The sequence below is a fragment of the Neoarthrinium moseri genome, assembly GCF_022829205.1.
Source record: "Neoarthrinium moseri strain CBS 164.80 chromosome Unknown scaffold11_Wmoseri_CBS_16480, whole genome shotgun sequence".
NCBI classification, from domain to species: domain Eukaryota; kingdom Fungi; phylum Ascomycota; class Sordariomycetes; order Amphisphaeriales; family Apiosporaceae; genus Neoarthrinium; species Neoarthrinium moseri.
In genome coordinates, this window is record NW_026055125.1 from 458,241 (window position 1) to 480,186 (window position 21,946).

The 21,946-nt window shown below is 50.3% G+C and overlaps 7 protein-coding genes across 7 annotated transcripts; 4 read left to right on the forward strand and 3 right to left on the reverse strand.

The window, feature by feature from the left end:
• Window positions 1-505: 505 nt before the first annotated feature.
• JN550_004279 (uncharacterized protein) lies at window positions 506-2,046 on the forward strand (the record flags this gene model as incomplete). Its single annotated transcript, XM_049315778.1, has 6 exons — window positions 506-688; window positions 747-1,122; window positions 1,189-1,306; window positions 1,367-1,431; window positions 1,478-1,508; window positions 1,578-2,046. 6 exons carry the CDS (start codon window positions 506-508, stop codon window positions 2,044-2,046), a joined length of 1,242 nt encoding a protein of 413 aa, XP_049173817.1.
• A 2,781-nt stretch (window positions 2,047-4,827) lies between these two features.
• Window positions 4,828-6,126, forward strand: JN550_004280 (uncharacterized protein; the record flags this gene model as incomplete). Its single annotated transcript, XM_049315779.1, has 1 exon — window positions 4,828-6,126. One exon carries the CDS (start codon window positions 4,828-4,830, stop codon window positions 6,124-6,126), a length of 1,299 nt encoding a protein of 432 aa, XP_049173818.1.
• Window positions 6,127-6,755: 629 nt separating this feature from the next.
• On the forward strand, window positions 6,756-8,698 carry JN550_004281 (uncharacterized protein; the record flags this gene model as incomplete). The annotated part of the gene is made up of 4 exons (XM_049315780.1): window positions 6,756-6,884; window positions 6,941-7,601; window positions 7,655-7,815; window positions 7,871-8,698. 4 exons carry the CDS (start codon window positions 6,756-6,758, stop codon window positions 8,696-8,698), a joined length of 1,779 nt encoding a protein of 592 aa, XP_049173819.1.
• Window positions 8,699-10,155: 1,457 nt separating this feature from the next.
• Window positions 10,156-11,748, forward strand: JN550_004282 (uncharacterized protein; the record flags this gene model as incomplete). The annotated part of the gene is made up of 2 exons (XM_049315781.1): window positions 10,156-10,185; window positions 10,264-11,748. 2 exons carry the CDS (start codon window positions 10,156-10,158, stop codon window positions 11,746-11,748), a joined length of 1,515 nt encoding a protein of 504 aa, XP_049173820.1.
• Window positions 11,749-11,811: 63 nt separating this feature from the next.
• JN550_004283 (uncharacterized protein) lies at window positions 11,812-13,521 on the reverse strand (the record flags this gene model as incomplete). The annotated part of the gene is made up of 1 exon (XM_049315782.1): window positions 11,812-13,521. One exon carries the CDS (start codon window positions 13,519-13,521, stop codon window positions 11,812-11,814), a length of 1,710 nt encoding a protein of 569 aa, XP_049173821.1.
• Window positions 13,522-14,187: 666 nt separating this feature from the next.
• JN550_004284 (uncharacterized protein) lies at window positions 14,188-17,210 on the reverse strand (the record flags this gene model as incomplete). Its single annotated transcript, XM_049315783.1, has 3 exons — window positions 14,188-15,184; window positions 15,236-16,951; window positions 17,005-17,210. 3 exons carry the CDS (start codon window positions 17,208-17,210, stop codon window positions 14,188-14,190), a joined length of 2,919 nt encoding a protein of 972 aa, XP_049173822.1.
• A 1,351-nt stretch (window positions 17,211-18,561) lies between these two features.
• JN550_004285 (uncharacterized protein) lies at window positions 18,562-20,466 on the reverse strand (the record flags this gene model as incomplete). The annotated part of the gene is made up of 4 exons (XM_049315784.1): window positions 18,562-19,712; window positions 19,765-19,946; window positions 20,000-20,331; window positions 20,374-20,466. 4 exons carry the CDS (start codon window positions 20,464-20,466, stop codon window positions 18,562-18,564), a joined length of 1,758 nt encoding a protein of 585 aa, XP_049173823.1.
• Window positions 20,467-21,946: the final 1,480 nt, after the last annotated feature.

A 21,946-nucleotide genomic window follows, 5' to 3' on the forward strand; every position in this document is an offset into this window, starting at 1 on the left:
CTTACTGCTTACCGATGTAGCCACGATATAAGACCATACGACGTCGGGGCTTACTGGTACCGTTGGAATATAGAAGCAGTAGCATTGACATAATGCGACCCCATCCATTTTCCAGATCCATGCAAGGATCCTACCCATAAAGCTCATTATCGCAATCTGGGAAGGGGACCCTTGATGGTGGGAAGGATTCGACGGGAAGGCTACTGCAGGTTGCGGTACAGTTGCAGTATCCAAGTTGGGTTGCGGCCGTTACGTAGGACGATTGGATGATTGGACAACCGAACAAAGCACCCGGGTAGGATTGTCGCACATGAATCACGAGTTTCTGACTTGCATAAAAAGACCCCCCAAAAGCAAATCCATCTTCGTGTTCGACGGCATTGCCATGAGTTGCTAGAACCTCCTAACATAAACTGAAAATACAATCCAAAAGACATGCAAAAGACAGCACCATCATCCATGGTATTACCTTCATCTGTTGCGATAATAGTGGCGACCAGACATCATGGCAACGCCACCAACCCCCTTAGATCCGATTTATGCGGGAGAAAACAGCGGACCACATGTTGTCGCCTCCATCATCATCGTCGCGTCTCTTAGCACCCTGTTCGCCGCTGCTAGGCTATACGTTCGACTTCACATAGTACGCAAGTTCCAGTTCGACGACTACATGATTGTGTTATCAGTCGTAAGTGGTGATATGATCGTTCTGTGGCGCACAAAATATAGTATTGACAGTGTATAAGGTTTGTAGCTGGATGAGTGTGGGATTCTCTACGGCTGCAGTGCACTCGGGAAGTGGCCGACATATCCAAACGCTCAGCGGCAAGCAGATATCAGGAGCTATTCAGTTTACCTTGTTCGGCTTCGTGCCTGGGATCCTCTCATACGTTCTACCTAAAATGACGGTCGTGACCCTCCTAGCCAGGCTGCTGAACCCTTCTCGGTGGCACCTTGTGTGGCTGTGGTCGATGTGTATCATCTGCCTAATCACTATGATGGGCTCTGTCGCCATTGCTTTCGCCCAATGTCAACCAACAAAATCTCAATGGGATCTCTCGGTCAAGCCAGACTTCTGTTGGTCGAAATGGATCTTGGTCAAATACTCCTGGGGCTCCTGCGGTCAGTACTACATTGGGTTGCTTTATCATTATATTTCCCTTCGCCATGCTTACAGCTTCTGAACAGCGTTTTCGGCCTTTGTGGACCTGTACCTCTCTATATATCCTGCGGTGGTACTGTATAAAATCCAGCTGCCAAGGAGGAAGAAAATTGGACTTAGCATAGCACTCGGGGTGGGCTCAATGTAAGTGGCTTTTGCCGTGTTCTTTATATGCTGGACGGCGTTTTCTGATGCCAAATGCAGTTCTACAGTTGTTGCTATATATAAAATTACCGTACTCAAAGGCCTTGCCAGTCCTGACTTTACGTGTAAGTAGCTCTGAGGACCCGTTGCGGTATCTACTGATTTCCATAGTCGACAGTTGCAATCTAACTATCTGGACTATGTGAGTGTCAAGCAAGACATGACATTGCACTGGTGCTACTGATAACCCGTAAGGCTGACTCCTGAATAGCGTCGAGGGTAGTGTCATCATTATTGCAGCTTGCATACCACTGCTACAGCCTCTTCTTGAGAAAATTCGGAAACGGTCCTGGTCTTCGAATAGAAAGTCACAAAGCCTTTACTTGACGCCAAAGAATGCGAGCGGCCATCACAAAGGTTACGCTGATGTCGAATTGTCTAACGACAAGTCTCGTATTCGGAAGGCGCGCCGCCAGTTCGATATGGAGAGCATTCTCGAAACTAGGAACTACGACGATCACTTGGGGGCCCAACCGGTACCAGCAGGAAGCCAAGAGCGAATTCTGGAAGAAGACGAGACTGGATTGGTGACGCAAACCTCTAGAAGGCAAATACAAAACAAAAACATACCACCTGACCCACACAATGGGATTCATCGAACGGACGAGATACGTATTAGTTACGCCGAAGATAACGGAAATACTTCAAATTCCCATCGTCATCAAGACAGCTGGTCATGAAGGGTTGATATTAGTTGGAGTACAATTTAACAGCAATTTTCTTTCTCACACTCCTCGTTGGAGGACGCGCTAGTGGCCCATTATGTAGTCGTTAAAATGAGAAAGATTCTGCGCACAGAAGTTGGATCAAGTTCACAAGATGGCGGTCTTATCAGAGGCAGGGCATTGTTCTAATTGCAAGACACCATTTCATCGAACACAAATTTGGCAGCGCACTGTTGAAGTAATTTCCAGCTATTATCAAGCAATCTGAAGCATGGAAAAATTCCACTTCGGGGTTCGTGTATTGCATCTATCTCTCATGATAGTGTCACGCATCAGTGTGGACGGACAGCAGCAAGCCAACGGAAGCCAAGAACTCTACAGAACTGGCCACCTGGATCAATTGGCTCCCGCGGCTTAGCAGTTGCACTTCTTAGACCTGACATTCATAGCAATCGGGAGAAGGGATTTGCATGAGCAAAGCAATCAGAAATAGCGGAGGCGAAAAGTTTGGTCTGGCCAATTCAGGAGAGCCATAGCTTCAATACATCAGAAATGTGCCTGCTGGCTACACAAAGCCCGTACCAGAGAGGTATGGGCACTGAAGATCTGCCAGAAGTGGCGGGCACTTTGATTCACCGGCAATGTGATGGGTTGCCACATCGCATAGAGGTGCCTACATCATTAGTAAGGGCGCGCCTCACACGGTGCTACATGATATTCATGTGACGTTAAACCCAGCCGACCATCCTGATTCGTTACACTTGATGAACAACCGATTGTAGTTATTGCCTCGCAGATCAACCAAAGAATTCGCGATCCTATATATGTATGCTTGTGTAATAATGGCGTAGCCGCTAGTACGTATCTAGAACAGGCTTCAGCAGCCTTGCCAACATAGTCCGAACACAACAGATGCAGAATCACACAGTACTATGTAGGCGCTGTTTAGTCGGTGAACCTTGAACTGTGACTAGAGAAATAAATCAGGCAAGTACTGGGCGGATCATCTGCACGTACTATGTAGGCTGTTACTGGACTTTTCATACCGCATGCACCCGGTTGGAAGGATCATGCGGCTTTCCGTCGACCATCATGCTGCGCCGCTTCACTTGCCCCTTTTCCAACCAGAGGTTGGCAAAGAGGTTTTGTTCGAACTGAGCAATTAATTAAACGCGTGGAGGACATTTACAATTGCATTTCAGTTCTTGCAGTGATTAAGTACGAGACTGATTATAAAATGCATCAGGTAGCTAACGTACAACATGCTCTCTTCACGGCTTTCTCTGACCCATACAACCGGATAATAGATAACATGAGCTGCAAGACGCCAGGCACCGACTAAGCAGCTTGGGAAGTCTGGATGCTTATTGCTAAATGTAACCCCCGCAAGGCGGCTGGTTCCGTAACGGGGAGACGACAAGATGCGGACAGGCGGATGTGCTCCACCGAGTCCCATGTCATCTTCTCATGCCAAAAGTAGTAGTATGTTGCGCTCGACGAGTGGCTCGTAGCCGATGGAAAAACGTGCCAAACTTGTGTCAGCTTCCAAGGACTTGCGGGTGTCCGTCTATCCCTGCTGACTCATCCACTTGCTGCAAGACTCACTAGTTACCTGCTAGCCAGGGGTCAATAGGTCCCAATGTGACGAGCCGAGCTTCCGCGCGATCGTAATGCAGTCAGCGACACGACTGCGTAACGCCCGCCGTAAGCACTTGAGGTGACGGTGCAAACCAAGATCTTGTGGGGGAATTGATAGTCTGACCGCAATTTTCCATTTGTCAAGAAACGAAGACGAAATATGGAATTTTGCTGATATGCTGGCCTACAGTCGATGCAGGTACTGATGGGTGTACCCCAGCGGCCACTGCGTGACATGGTCCTCAATCTGTTTTCGATGCCATGCACCAGTGCGACTCATATTACCCTTCGTTCCAAGGGGGGTTTCCATCATTATCATCAATCGTTGAATGCGTTACAACATCAGCACCGCTTTGCTATTTCACTATACTAATTTCGATTGTGATAGAAGGATCTAGATCCCGGATAGCAGCCTGTAGCCGACATTGTCCCTGGAGGGTGTGGTCCCATCCGATTGTGAGGCTTTTTTTTTCTTTGCTTTTCTTTTTTTTTCCCCTGCCCCCCATCCTACCCCGGGGATAACATGTATCTTTGGATCGACGCCTAGTCACAGTTGCGCTAAAAATGCAGCTAGTCGTCAGTTCGAGAAGTATATCCAGCTGACGTTAGTTACATGATATGGTCTATTTCTTGTGCCATCTCTCGTGATATCTGTATTTCAGCTATTTCTGGGCGCTTATTAAAGTCAAAACACCATACGAAACTTGTGACAACCCTATTGGAAGCTCAGCTCCTTCGTTATCCTTCCGACGTTGCATTAGGATGCCCAGCTGAGACGAAGACCCTTTACCTTGCGTCGAAAGGAGTGGAGACTTGATCACACGTCGAGCCCGAACACTATGGCTAGTCGCACACCAAAGGGTCCAAGGTGACTGATTGATATGGCAGTACGTGGTGGCTCTGATGGGCTGTACCACTCCTTCTCCGTCCCACTTGGATCTTAAGATGCTCGCGGGTTTTGTAAATGGATGCCAAGATAGACGCAAGACCCTGCGGCACTCAGAAGAGTTCTACAGCCTCGACATACTTATATTGATATGAACCTTTGAAGTTTTGCGGGATATGGACCTATAAGCTATTTCCCATCATAAAGCAAGCAAAACAAATTTTGCCTCCAAGTAGAACATGCTTTCTACGTTTTCAACTTTCTCTGACGCGATGAATGCCTTTTGGCAGCGCTTAATTCAATACTTGTCATCAATATGGTCCTATTTCCCTACGATCGTGGCCGCCCAGGCCCGCACGGGTGCCTTTATTCTACCGCCTCGACAACAACCCAGCACGCCAACTCGACATACGCAGAAGGGCCTCTTATTAAGGGAAGCCTATAGTGATGAGCCAAAGGCCCAAGACATCAGAGACCCTCCGCAGATCTATTGGTATAGAACAGCAGGACATGTCCTAGATGCTCTAATGCAGGGGGCTAACTACTCCCGTCCGGCCCATGATTATGTTATGTCTTTCTTCAAAGATACCGTGGCCCCATTTCTTGGGCCCACCGACCAGCCTAGCTTCAAGAGATGGGAAAGCTTCATGACTGACGACCACTCACCCATCGAAATTAGCTGGGACTGGCGTGGGTCTGCCGACGAGCCCGTCATCCGGTTCTCAATAGAGCCGATCGGGTTGCATGGAGGCACTTCTGTTGATCCGATGAACGCAGTTGGGCCCGAGTCATTCAAACGCACGATACTTGAAACACTGCCGAAAATACATACGTCCTGGTTTGACCATTTCGACTTGTTTTTTAACGGGCGAGCAACCCAAGCTAGCACAGAGGAAAGCCACCCATCTCGTATCTTCTGGGGGTTTGACTTGAAAGGAAGTTGCATCACTGCCAAAGCTTACTTCTTTCCCGGTCCATCGGCACGCTCAATGGGTACATCCAACTTTCACACAATCGCCCAAGCTATAGTCTGTGCGCCGTACTGTACACCCGACAAGATCCAGGCCTTTGACAAGCTTGCCACGTTCGCTGACGGTCCCGGCACTGAAGCACTAGAGTTCGAAATGCTTGCTATAGACATGGTGGATCCTCTGGAATCACGATTTAAAATCTACTTCCGAGATCGTAGCACTAGATTCAGTTCAGTCTGTGATGCGATCACTTTGAAGGGGCAGAAGACTGGAGTCCACATAGATAGGGGGCTTCGAAGCCTCGAGCAGCTATGGTGTTCCCTTTTTGATCTGTCTGATGTATCTGAAGATGCGGAACTACAACTGAATGAGCACCGAACGGCTGGAATTCTGTACAATGCCGAGTTTCGTCTTGGAAGCAGGTACCCGGATGTCAAGATCTACATACCAGTTCGCCACTATTCGAGCAGTGACCAGAACGTCATGGATAGAGTGGAGGAATTTATAGACAACCAGAGGCAGGGAATCCATCTGGTAAGGAGAAGCGCGTCTGAGGTACCGAGTTCAGCGTATGCTGAGGCCATGAAGCGTATCTTGTAGGTGATTCAACCCTGGTTTTATCATCATCAGTATCAGCTAACAATACAAAGCAAGCCACAGGCTCTAGAAAACGGTTTAGGGCTACACACGTATATTGGATGCTCCATTAAAGGGGATGGCTCTCTTAGAGTAGTGTTGTACGTCAACCCCCAGGCAGAGAAGTTCAAGTAGATACAGAAATCAATTTGAGAACGTAAATAAACCCATTTAATCCGCTTAACATGATCCTTCATTGTATTGGTTTTCATTTCATGATTTACCTTTTCCATCCAATACAATGTGGTTGATATGTGTTACTGAGGATTTCTGTCACACAATGTGCAAGTGTGCGTTTTGGGCGCTAGTATGGGGGATATCTCATTTTAGTGGGGTGGGCTATGCAAGAGAGACGGTGTTTGGTTATTTTCACGCCCCCTCCACTACCATCACTCGGTCGGACATATAATAATAGTTCTTGTTGCCAGGACGTAGCATCCGAGGAAGCTATCTCGTTGATTGTGATATGCTTCCACTTTCTGATTATTCTTCAGTGGCCACGCCCATCAAGACTGTCTGCGTATAGGTGAAAGAAATTTGAATCTTCAGTTATTCTCTCGTACCATCTCAATTCCTGCCTCTATTTATGCACCATGGACCCAGCTGAGAAAGATGCCATCCACAATGAACGGTTTGTCAGAATTATCTGCATTGGTGCTGGGGCGTCAGGCATTTGCTTAGCTTACAAGCTGAATCGATCGTTCACTAAGTTTTCGTTGACGGTATATTACCCCCTCCCCACCTAAAATGCTACTGATGGCTCAATAATCCTCTTTAGGTATACGAAAAGAATCCCGGGATCGGGGGAACCTGGTATGAGAACCGTTACCCAGGCTGTGCATGCGATGTCCCTTCCCATAATTACACTTTTTCCTTCGACCCCAAGCCCGACTTCTCATCCGTCTATGCTGGCTCAAATGAGATCAGGTCCTACTTTGAGGACTTTGTCTCTAAACATGGCTTAAGCCATCTTATTCACATGTCGCATCTTGTCACCAGAGCGACGTGGGATGAGGAAAAGGGCGAGTGGACAGTAGAGGCCAAAAACTTGGCGACAGGCCAGACGGTGGAGAGCGTCTGCGACATTCTTGTCCATGCCACCGGTTATTTGAACAAGCCAGCCTGGCCGCATGTAAGCGGTCTAGAAAATTTCAAGGGTATCAAAGCACATAGCGCCGACTATGACGAAACCATTGACCTCAAGGGCCGGGATGTGTTGATCATTGGCGGCGGATCCTCCGCGGTACAGATTCTTCCTGCAATCCAGCCTATCGTCCGAAGCGCGAAGATCATCATTCGTACACCGTCCTGGATGTTGCCGGACATCAGTACTGAGACATCCACGTTCACATCTCACCAAATTGAAGAGTTTGTCAACAAGCCCGAATTGTTGATGGCGCTCCGTCAAGAGAATGAACGGACGATGAATAGTATTTTCAGTATGTTCTACCAATCGAATTATATTCTGCGGCTTACTGACAGGTCTTCAAAGCGGTCTACATGAAAAACAGCGTATTGCAGAACCAAGCCAAAGCCCTTCTCAAGTCGGCTACGAAGGACATTTTGAGGGAGTATGACAGTGTAGACGCACTTATTCCTGAGTTCTCTGTTGGATGCAAACGGGTGATACCGTCAGGATTCCGATTCTTACGAGTAAGTCCGTACAAGCTACGACGAGGCAAGTCTCTCCATCTCACGTTTAAAATAGACTTTAAAAGAAGCGAATGTCAATGTCATCCACTCATCTGCTTCTTCTTTCAACAGTTCCGGATGCATCACAGAGGATGGGCAATATCATGAAGCGGATGTCATTATATGTGCAACTGGTTTCGATACATCCTATGTACCACGATACCCTGTGATAGCATCGGGGCTAAACTTGCAGAGTGAATGGAGCCGGTCAATCATGGGTTATATGGGAGTGGGCATTTCGGGATTTCCCAACACTTTCACGCTGCTAGGCCCTTACACTCCTTACTCAAATGGGCCCACTCTTATCGCAGCTGAGGCTCAGGCGGACTACATATGCTCCTTTATCGATCGCTACCAGACGGAGCCCATTCATAGCATGACTATCCGGCCCAGTGTTTGCAAGGAGTTCACAGAGCAGGTAGCCACAGTCATGGAAAAGCTTGTATGGACAGACAATTGCCGGAACACGCACAACAATAGCCGCGTGGGCAGTCGCGTGCCGACGACCTGGCCAGGATCGACTTTGCATTACCTTGAAGCCATCCGAGAGCCTCGATGGAACGACTGGGACTTTCAATATCGGGGCAATCGCTTCGCATGGATGGGCAATGGGGTCTCCCAGGCGGAATGGGATCCCACAACAGACCTAGCCTACTATATTCGACAGCATGATGACAGCCCTCACCTTGGCCGAAAGGCGAGAAACCTGGCCATCGCAAAGTCGGGTACTAGGCCAGCCCGAGAACTCCACCGGCAGGCGAAATTAGGTCCTGTTAAGGCGGAGACAATGGCCTATGGGGAAGTCGGCATTGAAGCCAACGAGATGCTGATAGATCAGGATTGAGACACGTAAGCGTTACGCACAATGTGACCATTGCAAGTAAGAGGCCTTCGGTTCTGTCGATATCAGCGCACGCCTCGATCATTTTCTATGATATTTTTCCTCATATGGCATGTGCGGTTAACAAAGATTGAAAGATTGGGTCATCCGAAAGCTTACCACGATCAATATAGTTGGACAGAGAACATGTCCTCCAATGGTTTCAGCACTTAGTTCAAAGAATAGATTCGGTAAACGCCAAAGAATGAACATTTCAATCAGCGCCTTGTTCTGTAACTCCGCACAATCCTTGTATCTTTCCAGAGAACCGTTTCATTCATTATCAGCGAAGTTTGCTTTCTCTACAACGAGGAAAAGCTCCTCAAACACTCAATGACATGATAATAGGAAGGAGAGACTGCAACACATCTCTCAGGTGCTGTTTGTGCTGTTTCCCGGAGGAAAGACAAGTATACAACACATAAGAAGACTCAATCACATGCAGGAGGCTTTTCTACCCGCCAACCCCCACGCCTCCGTCTCCTTGAGCTTTCATACAACCCCCCGGATACATCGCCACGCATGTCGTTCTTGCGGAACTGTCCAAGTCTAGAATGTTCCCACCCGGTCACGCGTGAGAGTGATGAATAGGCAAGCCTGCCTATACGTGAGAAGATGACTATGAGACAGCGACTCACGTATCCCATAGATCCCCTACCATCAGGGAGAAGAAGGCTCGGGATATCTAAAAGTCCAGGCTATAAGGGAGGAAAACATCATAGTGAATCGTAGTCGTTGACTCTCGCAGATGTCCTGTGTAAAATTTACCATTCTCTCGAAGGATATCCCTGCATAGCATACAACGTTGAGTAGCCGGTGTTGGGTGCTCATATGTGCGCAGCCTAGGTCTTATCGAGTGTGATCGGTCCTGTCGTCTTTCTCGACTGAACTGATGCTTAACATTCTCGAAAAGGGTTTGAAGATGATGTATAAATCATAGTATCTCTCTCTGTCTACATTTGCATTGCTTGCGAAAGGAAGAGGCTTCGCCATACCGGCGTTTTCAGGTTTCGCTATGTATAAGAGTTTGGACAAGGGTTGATAAACATTGCATGACTTAGTGATGTAATTCCTAACACGGCTGACTTCCCTGTATTGCAGCGTTCCAAAGAAGAAAGCATGGAAAATACGATTAATAACATAAATGTGCGCAGTTTGAGAAATGAGCATGCCCAAGTGAACTATTCCTAGACCTTGTGTCGTGGTAAATTACTTCAATCGCTAGAGTGCTACCTAGGTCCGAAGTCGGAAAAGTGGGCTGAATTCCGAGCCTTAGAATTTCAAAGCTTCCCCAGACAACGAGCTGCCACGATGACATGATCACCATTCCACTCGGGATGCATCATGTATCTCGGCGCATCAGCTTGTTCACTGCCCCCACATGCAGCTTGAGGAGTGCGACTTGGATCTTTAGCCGCACAATGGCGTCGCAGGGTGGCACAACCTACAACGTACGTAACAACCCCGCAGCCACCTGCTGGACGCCCACGGATGCGACTTGCATGTCTGACAGCGCAGTTATGAGATAGGACGCAATCGATGCCCTGAACTCCCTCCAGACTCCCTTCGCCATAATCGAGGCCCGCCGGAAGGCCGGAATCCGTCCCGATGCAGCGTCCATCGCAGAGATGCGTGCGTACCTCCGGCGCATCGGTCTGGCGCCATCGGACCTCGACCGGTTGAACATTATCCACGTCGCCGGAACAAAGGGGAAAGGCAGTACCTGCGCGTTCGCGGCCTCGATCCTGCAGCAGTACCAGAAGGCGCACGGAGTCCCGCGCAAGATTGGCTTGTTCACCAGCCCGCACCTGATCGCGGTGAGGGAGAGAATACGGATCAACGGCGCCCCGATTGCGGAGGACTTGTTCGCCAAGTACTTCTTCGAGGTCTGGGACCTGCTAGGGAAGGCGGAAGAGGCGGAAAAGGCCCAGGGTGAGGACCCTGTGTCGGAGGGTGAGAGGGGCGGCGTGCCGATGGCTACGAGGCCCATCTATGCGCGGTACTTGACACTCATGAGCTACCACGTCTACCTCAAAGAAGGCGTCGACGTTGCTGTTTACGAGACTGGTATCGGAGGCGAGTATGACGCCACCAATATTGTCGAGCGACCCGTGGCCGCTGGAATCAGCACTTTGGGCATCGATCATGTCTTTGCCCTTGGAGATACGGTTGACAAGATTGCTTGGCACAAGGCTGGCATCATGAAACTGGGCAGCGCTGCCTTCACCATTGAGCAAGTTCCGGAGGCTGCAGAGGTACTCCAGAAGCGCGCAAATGAGAAGAAGGTCGAACTTAAAGTCTTGGGAGTCGACTCAAGACTTAAAGGGGTTGATGTCCGACCGGATGCTTTGTTCCAGAAGAAGAATGCAAGTCTGGGGGTTGCGCTAGCCGAGGCAGCGCTTCAGAAGCTCGACCCGAGCTTCAAACAAAACTTGGACCAGTTGCCAAAGGAATTCGTTGACGGACTGGAGCAAGTTATTTGGAGAGGCAGGTGCGAAGTCAAGACTGAAGGACCGCTCGTCTGGCATGTCGATGGTGCGCATACCGTCGATAGTCTCAAGATGGCCACGAAGTGGTTTGCTGGCGAGTGTGCTAGCAGACAAGGACCGAAAGCCTTGATTTTCAACCAGCAAGGTCGAACGGAAGCCGTGGACTTTCTTGATGGGATGGTCGCGGCACTCAAGTCTCAGGGTCAAGGCTCATTTGACCATGTGGTTTTCTGCACAAACGTTACCTACGCTGTCACGGGGTATAAGCGTGACTTTGTAAATCATCAGTACGACCCAGCGGCCATTGAGAAGCTCACGGCGCAGCATCAGTTCGCGGAGAAATGGTCTGCCCTGGACCCGAACGCGAAAGTGGTGGTATTGCCAACCATTGAGGATGCAATCAATCACGTCAGAGATTTGGCCAAGGATGTAGACGGCCAAGAGACAGTGCAGGCGCTCATAACCGGCAGTCTTCACCTGGTAGGTGGCGCATTGGGAATACTAGAAAAGGCAGACGCACTATGACTGGCAACGGTCGGGATTAGAGGGAACACGGGTATACCCTTGGTATTTGGATATAATTCAACATCATATCGGAGCTTCTGGCTCCAGGATTCGCAATAAAGCGCCTACAAGATGTAAGCTTCCCGTGACGAGCACCATCTTCTTCTGTGAATGTGCATCTTGCGTGTCGGTCGATTCCGCAAATTCCACTGCTCCAGTGACATTATCAAAGATGGCAGCCTCCTTCCCAGGGCACATCTCCTTGAATGCCTCAGCGGCTGCCTTCTGAACAGATAGATCTCTTTCTGGTTCTTCGCCTGCTCTTGTGTCCAACTCATTTCTGGTAAACACTGCTCTGTCAAAGATTTTGGAACCCAAAGCACCATTCTCCGCGATGCTACTGAGCAGGACCTGTAGTAGCCTTCCCGCCTCGCGTTGCTGCTGGTTGAACATCAAGATCATTTGGCTGCCCGGGGTCGCCGTTCTTTTCGAGGCATACCATTTTGCAACTTCCTGTAGACTTTCAGCAGTATGTGCGCCGTCGATGAGCCAAGTGATGTTGCCGTCCTCCCTCGTCTCACATCTGCCTCGAAGTCTTGCATGCTGCAGCCCCTGGTTGACCTCTGACGGTAGATCATCGAAAACTTTCGACGTAGTGAATGGTGCCTTGAGTTGAGCAAGATGTTCATTGGCTGCCGCCACGGCAAGCGCCTGGTTGTATTTCTGGAACGACCCTTCGAGGCCACCAATGCCTTCAGCTTTTACGCCTCCCCAAGTCTCCACGTCCTGGTCGGCAACCTCAACCAGCTCAGCCCCAATCTCTTGAGCTCGATTCCTGATGACTTCCATAGTCCTCGCGCCCGTCTCACCTCTTAGGTTTCGCGTAAAGCACTTTCGCCCTAGCTTGGCAACGCCCATTTTATGCCAAGCGATCTCCGGAAGAGTGCCGCCCAGCATTCCCACATGGTCGATGCCCAACTGCGTGACCACACTGGCAGTAATTGCTGCCGCTGGGAGTACGTTGGTGGAATCATACTCGCCGCCGATGCCGCACTCAACGACAGCACTCCGCACACCTTCCCGTAGGAAAACATGGAATGCCATAATTGTCAAGAAGCGGAAATAGAAAGGCTTCGTCGCCGGACCCTGGAGTTCGGCCTCGGTAGCGGTATCTAATTTTGTGGCAGCTGGTTTATCGCCATTCTGACGATGAAACTCGGCTCGAGCTGAAGCGGTGAAGGCATCCCAGACCTCAAAGAAATACTTGGTGAACAGTTCTTGACTGATAGGTTGGCCGTCCAGCATGATGCGCTCGCGCACTGTGACGAGATGTGGCGAGGTATACGTCCCCACCCTCCCTGCTACAGATCGGAAAGGAGACTGCGTCAGAATCGACGTCAGGTAAGCGCAAACAGAGCCCTTGCCCTTTGTACCGGCCACGTGGATACACTTGAGCTTGGCTAAGTCGGACGTTGCGAGACCTGCTCTGCCAAGCCAGGCAAGCATCTCTGGGATGGCCAAGGCGTTAAGATCCTGGGTTTTGCCTGGAGAGACATCTGAGGCGCTGAGAGCGGGAGGCCCAAAGAGGGAGTGCACGGCAAAATTGGACTGCAGCGCAGAAAGCTGCGACAGCGCACTATCGTATGTGCGTGCCATGCTTGATGAAGGCTTCTGACCACACTTCAATAGCGTGAGAGGATTTATGATGGCGTGCGATGTCGCTCTTCTGACAGCTAAGTGGAAAGCACCGATCGCAGCAGTCGAACCATAGAAAACCTTTGAGCTCATTCTCATGGCATCGCCATTGTGGAATCGACCGTCAACAGGCAGCAGATTTCGCAATTATCAAGTACAGTAAATCCCAGCGGATGAAATACTCTTGGGTTTAACGGTTGAGCGCTGGAGGTGGCAGCCCGCGCTCATGACAAGCGGCTGGCCACAGCTGCCAGCGAAATGACATCTCACTTTCATGCTTCTGGATGTTACATGTTTGGGTGAGATTCTTGCCCATGTCACTAAGTGAACGTATTGCAGAGCTGACCAAAGGTTTCATGTCTCAGTTAGTGCTGGTGAGATATCACTATTGCAATTTTGCTGACTCTACTCTAAAGGCAGCGTTCAGCTACCACAAGGCTGTCAACTGTCAAAAGGGACCGCAAGCAATAACACCCGGACTTGCTCGGAAATCTCCCAGACTTGGTTTCATGTGAGATAGCTCGCAAGCCTAAACATCATTGAGCAGTCGATTACAGTCGTGTTCCCGCTCTTGTCACTTTTGAACTCCTGCACGGTGTCAGGCTCGTACAGTGGTGGTATTAGAAAGCATTCAATTCCTACGAAGACATTGGGTCTGAAAGCAAATGCTTTTACGGACTCTGCCATCCATCTGAGATACACCAAGTTGCCCAAACGCCACTCGTACAAAGTCCATAGCGTCAGTCATACCCTCAAGCCTAAAGTTCATGCGCCGCATTCGATGCTCATCCCTTCGCTCTCCCTCAATGCATCGAGCAAGACCCTTGCTGTCTCTTGATCTCCTCTCTCGTCGTTGCCCCATGCGTTTCCGATCCAATCCGTCATGATCGTCTCTTCGCCGTCAAACAATGTGCCATCACCATCAAGATCTGAGCCCGAGCTCTGCGGCGAGTCGTTCTGAATGGAATAAGCTGCAAGAGCCTCTCCGGCTAGGCCACCCATCTCGAGTGCTGAATCGACAAAGTTATGGCTTCCAAAGTGCAAGTCATTGTTGTGATCAGGTTGTGTCTGCTGCTGCTGCTGTTGTTGTCCGGTGTTTTGTTGCTGTTTCTGTTGTTGTTGTTGCTGCTGCTGCTGTGCTGCCGGTCCGTTATGCATGGAGTAATTTCCCATGGCATGGTCATCCTGTGACCCGGGAGAATCCGAGTCTGTGTCTGAGGAAAGCGAGTGCACCGTGCCGGGCACTTGCATAACACCCATCGGCAACATGATCTGGTCGGCAGTATTCGAGTACATCTGGTATTGTGGCATAGGAGCAATGTTTGTCTTACCAGCTCCCATCAAAGCTTTGACAGAGCTGTAGCCAGCTGTGAAGAGGCCTCTCAGACTGGCCGGGAAATCCGATTCCTCAGGCAAGCGTCCTTTGCTCAAGCTCAGGTCCATGGTCATGGCCAGACGTAGATAGCAGCCTGGTTGCGATGAGAGTATGTCTTGCCAGTCCGTAATGTTGTTCGATGTTGAAGAAGGTGGGGCGGGGGTATCGAGCTGAGCCAGTGTCACAATGTGGCGGATAGTCTCGCTGACGTAGTCAACGCCGTCATATTGGGGCTGGTATGTCTTCATCGCTTCGATGAGGATGTTGAGACGATGCTGCTTCACCGCGTCCTGGGGTCTGGAAATGACAGATGTGTTGTTTTTGTTGTATGTGGAGAGCTTGACGTCGATAATATGTAACACAAGAGGCAAGGCGGTAGACGCCACACTGCATGGCTGTTAATCATCCGTTACAGCAACAGGGGAACAGTATACTCACGCGCTAATCGGCAACCATCTGGCAAGTTTCAACTGGACGAGTTCCTTTAAGCACTCTGTGACGCCTGAGGCTGCGTCTTGTAGTTCATGGCGGTTCTCGAATATGTTCGAAAACTCCCTCAGGTTGCTTGTCAAGTTGGGAGATGCGGCCGCGACTGCTGTTTGTAGGACCTCGTGATGGCTTAACGCGACTCTAGCGGAGTGATAGTACATATACATCAAATTGGTGTATAGTATCACTGAGTCGTGTTGAAACTCTTTGCCGCCAGTCACCGTCATGCGAGGTACGGCATCGCCGCCAAACATAGGAAACCTTAGCGTGGCCCCTTTGTACCAGCGTCTCAGAGCAGTCTTGCATTCCCTGATCTTCTCAGTCTCCTCAAATCCAAACTGCTTGCCCCAGCCTGGGGAGTCGTCCAGTGGGAACACGAGCATGATGAGGTCGGTCAACACCGTGCATAGTTCAATTACCTGCACAAATATTTCGATAAGACACCTCTTCGTCCCTGAGTTGTACACCCTTGATCTGTCAATCTCATCCGCCAGATCCGTGTAACCAAGCCCAGTGTTCGCGTCGAAGTCAAAGTGAGATCGGGTTATTTTCAAGCTCCGCCTGAGCCCCAAGGGAAGGATGCGATCACGCAGAATGCAGCACCACCAAAGTCGCTTGAGCACGTTTTGCTTTTTGCTTTGGATCGGGTCCACAGAAGCAGAGTACGTGGGCATTGCCGAATAGTGATGCGCCTCGGCGCTCTTCGCATTCTGAATGGCCATGCCGAGCCACATTGAGTTGGCCTTCTTGAAAGCGTGGGTGAAATTTGGTGACCAGTGGGAGAGTAGGAGCGCGGATTGTGCGAGATATACCATGGAAAACTCGCTGTCGAAGTCGTATAGCAGTTTGCACCGTCTGTATAGAGTGGCTCTGGCGGCGCGGATGCTGGGGAAGCCGAGGGCTTTGATGCTCGACTTGGACACGAAGTTGCAGGAAGAAAATATCATTGAGTAGAACACCAGGAGTGGCATTTTGTCACCCGATCCACCATGCCCACAATGCCCGTATATGTCCCAGAAGTCGCCTTCGTTCAACATGGGTAACATGGGGTGAATGTGTAGAAAATATTGCTGGACAAACTCGTCGAGAATCTCGCGGGTCGGTACTCGGAAACATCCTTGGGATTCTAGGTAGTTGACGTCTTGTGGCATGATGTTATGTAGGTTGTTGACACTGAGGAATGGATAGTAGCTGTATGTGATATCGGCGTTGACCGCAACTCTCTGGTCACCAACCCATAAAGGGGTGTCAGTGGACATGTATGGTGGAATTTCTGGCACCCCGGTGGGGTTGAAGTCTACATCAGTCAGTTCGGATTCTTCGGTCGGCACGAAAATAACACTACCTTTTATAGTGGCTGGTGGCACGGGGTGCTTGTTGTATGTGTTCTGGATATTTCCGACGTTTGGCACAGGTTGAGCAGGTGGCGGCATTGATGGCTCGTCGCGCATTTCCGGCTGTGGAAGCTCTTCGTGGTGGTGGCTGTCGCAGGTATCGTGTGGGTTTTCCTGGTGAATGCCTTCGTCGTTGTTCGCTGTTGGGGATGTCGATTCCCCATTCAACCTCGACCGAACGATGTCCTCGGCCGATCTGGAATGGTCATCATTCTCCGCGTTGTATGGCGGGTATGATGCTTGAGAATTGTCGCCATTGCGTTCCGCTCGCCTGCTTCGTCGTATCATTAGCATGTGTGTTACCATTGGGCGTGGTTGACATACAACCGAGAGGCTCTCCCCGTGACGACACAAGTTTCGCTGTCCAGGTAACAGTTCATACATGGCCGGCCCCTCTGTGAGACGTCACATCTGACCTTCCTCGCTCGGCATGATAAACACGCTTTCGGCGCTCTCTTGCGGACCTTGCCCGTCGGTTTCGCTGCCTTTGGTTCGCCCTGAGTGTGCTCAATGTTTACAGACGACGACATGGTTCCAAGTTGATGTTGGGCAACGTCCCTGTGACAGTGAGAGAGCCTGGAAGAATGACAAGGACTTAAAGCCAGGAAACACGGAAAGTTGGAGAAGGGATCGTGGGGCGGTGGGGTATACTCCAAGACGGCATTGCCTCTCACAGACTAGAAGAATCTGGGGTCTGGAGACACGGAGCCATTGCCATTGGCAGCTCCACACACCACTGCCCAACTAGGTGCGCATGAGAGCGTACTAGCAAGCATGGCATTCCTCAGGAGATTACTAGTTGCCTCATGAAGAGGGCCCCGAAACCATTTCTATGGGTCTCGCCCCCCGGTTTGGGTGGCCTGGAGGACACCGTCAATCCTGGGGAGATCCAGGGCGGAACGAAGAAGTCACGGAGCCTAGGGAGGCTATAATGACGCTGACTTTGCGGGGTGCAGCTTGCTTGCCTGCCTCAATGGATTGATCACCAACTAATCGCACGAGGATAAGACCTAATTACTCGCAGGCGTGGCAAGTCACTTCTCATGGTTCTAGCAGACTTGACGGATCGGGTTGAACATCGTCATATCAGGCCAACAGCGGAAATGACTCGGGAAAAACGTGTCAAAACGGGCGCTAGGACAGCGATTCAGTCGTCAGGGTTCCCATTGCGGAAACAATTCCGTGATGCCGGTGAGCAAGGGGTTGGGAAAGTCAGGCAGTTTGGCAATCGCGCGTACCCATGCTTGCTAACGATGCGCCATTCGCGATCACTTGATTTGACTTAGAAAAATAACCCTCAGAAATAGCGCCTGGATCGATCGAGGTAGAACGCATACTGTACCCATGCTGCCATGGCGTCGAGCTGTGTCAGGCGCGACGTGTCAGACATTTATCGTTAAGCGCAAGCTGCCCTTGCTGCGTTGCGAATTGCCGGAAATTGTTAACCGAAAATTGCCGGAGCTGCCGGCATAGACTCTCGGTACACCAACCAGCACGCGATGCAAGCGAGAGTGATACGCACCGTTCATACTAGAGCACTACAACGCCAAATGCCTCTGTGTCCGCACCGACTAAAAGCCACTTGGCTGAACAATTCCAGAAACGCTCTAGTCAACACCAGTCTAAGCCAGAATCGCGAGCCGGGTGACTACGAGTCAACCGGCTCTCGCTAATCCACGCTTGTCGCTATGTGTTGAGACGTTCACGCAGTTCAGCTGATTGAGATTTCGCACACTGACACGCCTCTCGCAAGCCACTTGAGCAGGCGACGAGTCCCCGGGTTTTTAGTACAATTCAATCTTGTCATTTCGGTGCAAAGGGTAAACTTCTATAGTAACTATTCACTGTAAGCATGCACGCAAGGATAATGTGATCAACGTCCTAAAACTCCTCGTCACTAGAATCTGTTATGACAAGCTGCCGGCGCTTCACTTGTCGTTGTGGCAACTTGAACAACCATTGCCCGTTCTGCCTTCGGACCAGTTCCACCTGTGTTCGTCCAATTTGATCATTCAAACCTCCTGGTCTATCCATCCCATCGCGAACGACTTCGTGGATGCCCTTGTCAATGTGGGCGAACAGCATCGGCAAGGAGTCTCCCTTCCATGCAGCGACTTGATCACGAGCGGTTCTCCACACAGTTTGCGCCAGATATAAGAAGGCGAGGACCATGAGTGAGATTGGGTATACCACCCATCGCCATTCCACCTGGATGTAAGGTGCTTGGACGTAAGCTATGCCAGTGTACTGATACTGGCTCTGTCTGTTGTTGTGGTCCGTAGAACCGGAAAGCCTTATATCGTTGGTCATGCTTAGTGTCAAACGGGACATCCAGGCTGATAGATCAGAAGAGGCATTCTGCATGGCTTGCACCCAGTCCGAGGAGTAATCTGCTTGGTTATCGACATTTGACGAGTTCCCTAGCATCTTGGACGCCATAAAACTTCCTAGCACCTCGATAGATTCCATCGAGACACTGTACCGAGTGCCAGGACTGACATTCATCTTGGACGGAATATCAGTGAAGTAATACTCATCATTGTGAGAGCTGCTTGCGGCTGAGAACTCAGCCTTAGACCAATTGCCAAGCAACACGGTGGTTTGTTGCCCGTTGATCACCGTGACTTGATAAGTGTGTAGGCAGAACCAGAGCGCACATTGATAAGCTTCGACTGACGCCGAGGTGTGACTTTTGGAAACTGACATGATGTCGAACGAAGAAAAGTACGATTGTGTCGCAGTGTCAGGCCCATCGGCAGAGGTGTTCGTCGGCGCAACAGTGAAACGATATCCAGTTGAGCCACCGCTGGGGGATACGACAGAAGTCCCTGAAGCTGTGGAGTACGTGCAAGAGTTTGACGTCGAACAGGATTGCTGGTAGTGGGTCTCTGAGCAGTTACCGCAGACGGCCAATGTTGGGAAGACTGGCCATGTGCAATTCGCCGTACCACAAAACACAGGCAAGTCGGAAATGGCACTTGCCATGATGCCGTCGTAGAAGGCAGCTTTGGTTGATAGGCCTAGGTCTTGGTCTACCCGAATATTAGCACTCATTATAGTGATTGGACCCATGTCTCAACCTACCTCCTCCGAACCCCTTGGCAACGATGTTGTTCCAGGTCTCACTTCTTGCCGGCGGCGGAGCAAGTGAGTTGGTCAGATTGATCATCGGAGTTGGCTGCTCAGCGTATGTGACCATTTCTTGCGAGAATGTTTCGAATCCATGAATCAATACAATTATACCAGCTCCCACACAAGCAAGATGGCTAGTAACCAGGTCAGCTCCTCAACAACTCCCTTCAGAATTGATGTAACGTACGTTCCGCGAAGACGCCATACAAGACTCAGGCTGCCTAGGAGTCCTCGCGAAGCCTCGTCAAACATCTTGAAGTCCTCCAGGCGAGCGGGCTCGGTCTTCTTGCGGCGTTGTCGAGCTGCGGACACCCATATCCAGGCACCCTGGCTGAGCGCAGTTTCGACAATAGCACTGAGCGCGACACGGAAAACTGTCATGATTGCGATGACGACTGTGCTCAGCTCCAGGCCGGCTCCCAACTTTGGTTCCACCTCTCCGTCGTACCTCCAAAGCAATATGATGAGCCCGGTAGCAGCGGCAAGACAAAGCGCGCAGTATAGGTACTCTTCCTTCCACTAGCCTAGGGTCGAGCGTATGGTCTCTTCGAGGTCGCTAACGGATGGTATGGAATCGGAATCGTACACGACCGCTGGGACTCTCTGAGGTTCGACTTCACGCCGGTAAACATCATGCTGATACGATGATTCCATGTTGCTGTCCCTGGGGGGGGGGAATGCACTAAAAGCCGGACAGGTCAGGTCGTTGGGGTCCCGGTGAACGAGCAGATGCAAGGAGGCAAGGAGAAATGAGCGCATCGAGGACCAAATGGGCGATGGAGTATCAGATCAAGGTAAGGTACCTAGGTAGGTACTAATGCTATTCTCTAATTAGTACGGCTTGAAAAAAAAAAAAAAAAAAAGCATGCCTCACCGAGTTGGTGGCTGTGCACCTACCGAGGAGAAGAGTAGATAGAGATAAGAATGGACATAGATCGAAGGAGGTTCTTCGGAATATGTCGTTCTTCAACGGTGCTGGCCTCGATTCGCCCGCACTCCTGAGTGCTTGCCCAGATACTACGCATCATCGTCCGGCTACGCCTTCTATTTTCGCCAGAGGAAGCTATTACACCATGACACCATGGTGTCATATGTGCACCATTGAGTTTGGAAGAAAACCTCACCTTCGATTGCGTGTCTAATTGAGAATGAGATGGCAATCCGTCAACTGAATAGCTACCTAAGTATATCGTTGTAAACAAAAATAGTAGTCCACAAGCCTGAGTGTCCTATCAGTAGGCTCCGCAGGTTCGCCTTTTTGCATCCCCTGCCATCCCGACAATATACCTGAGCAGCCGACTAAGGAAAGTAACCATAGAGATTCTCGTATTGCATCATACTACCAGTCATTCTCTTGTCCGATGACACACGGTTTGATGAGAGGAACACATGGTCGGCCTCATTCTTGTATCGAACTCTCTGCCTCAAAATAGTGATTCTTCAATAAAACCAGTCTGCAGGCATTCTCTGGTGGGTCTCATCATCACCTTGAGCTAGATCTCCGCCAGCATTATCATTAGTCTCGAGGGTCGCTCAGAACCTCGTAGCATGACGCTTCTCGGGGGAAAGGGTCGGGCTTACCACTAAAAATGACTGCATCCCTGGCCATATGCTGAATACTTCAAGTAGCGGCCGCTGACTACCTCCAAAGCCGAGAAGCACCACAATCGTATCGACAATATCATCTATGTCTTCGAATGTGACCCAGAAGGGCCTGGTGTCGTTTTCAACCGTGTAAATGAGACTGTGAAGGAAATGCCGAACTACGTCTTCTGTCAATACCGCCGCCACCCGATCGTGATCTAAAATTATCAGATAAATGAAGCAACGTGATCTGTCGTAGGAGCAACAGTCCTCCAGGAGCTGGTACAACTGAGATTTCCCGGCGCCTTGCTTGGGGTGAGCGTTAGTAGGCTGATGGGTAAGCATGCAAGCCAGCTTATGATGGTCATCGGCCCACATAGCGCCTAGAACAGGGCTATGAGAGAAACTCGTGCTCGACGGAGCCTGGCGCTGCATAGATGTCGCACCCTGAATCCAGCAAAATCTGTGTCGTTGGATTTCCATTGCTGAAGTCCATTGCCGAGAAGGTGTTATCATAGTGACGAAGGGGATCGGCACCCAGGGAAAGAAG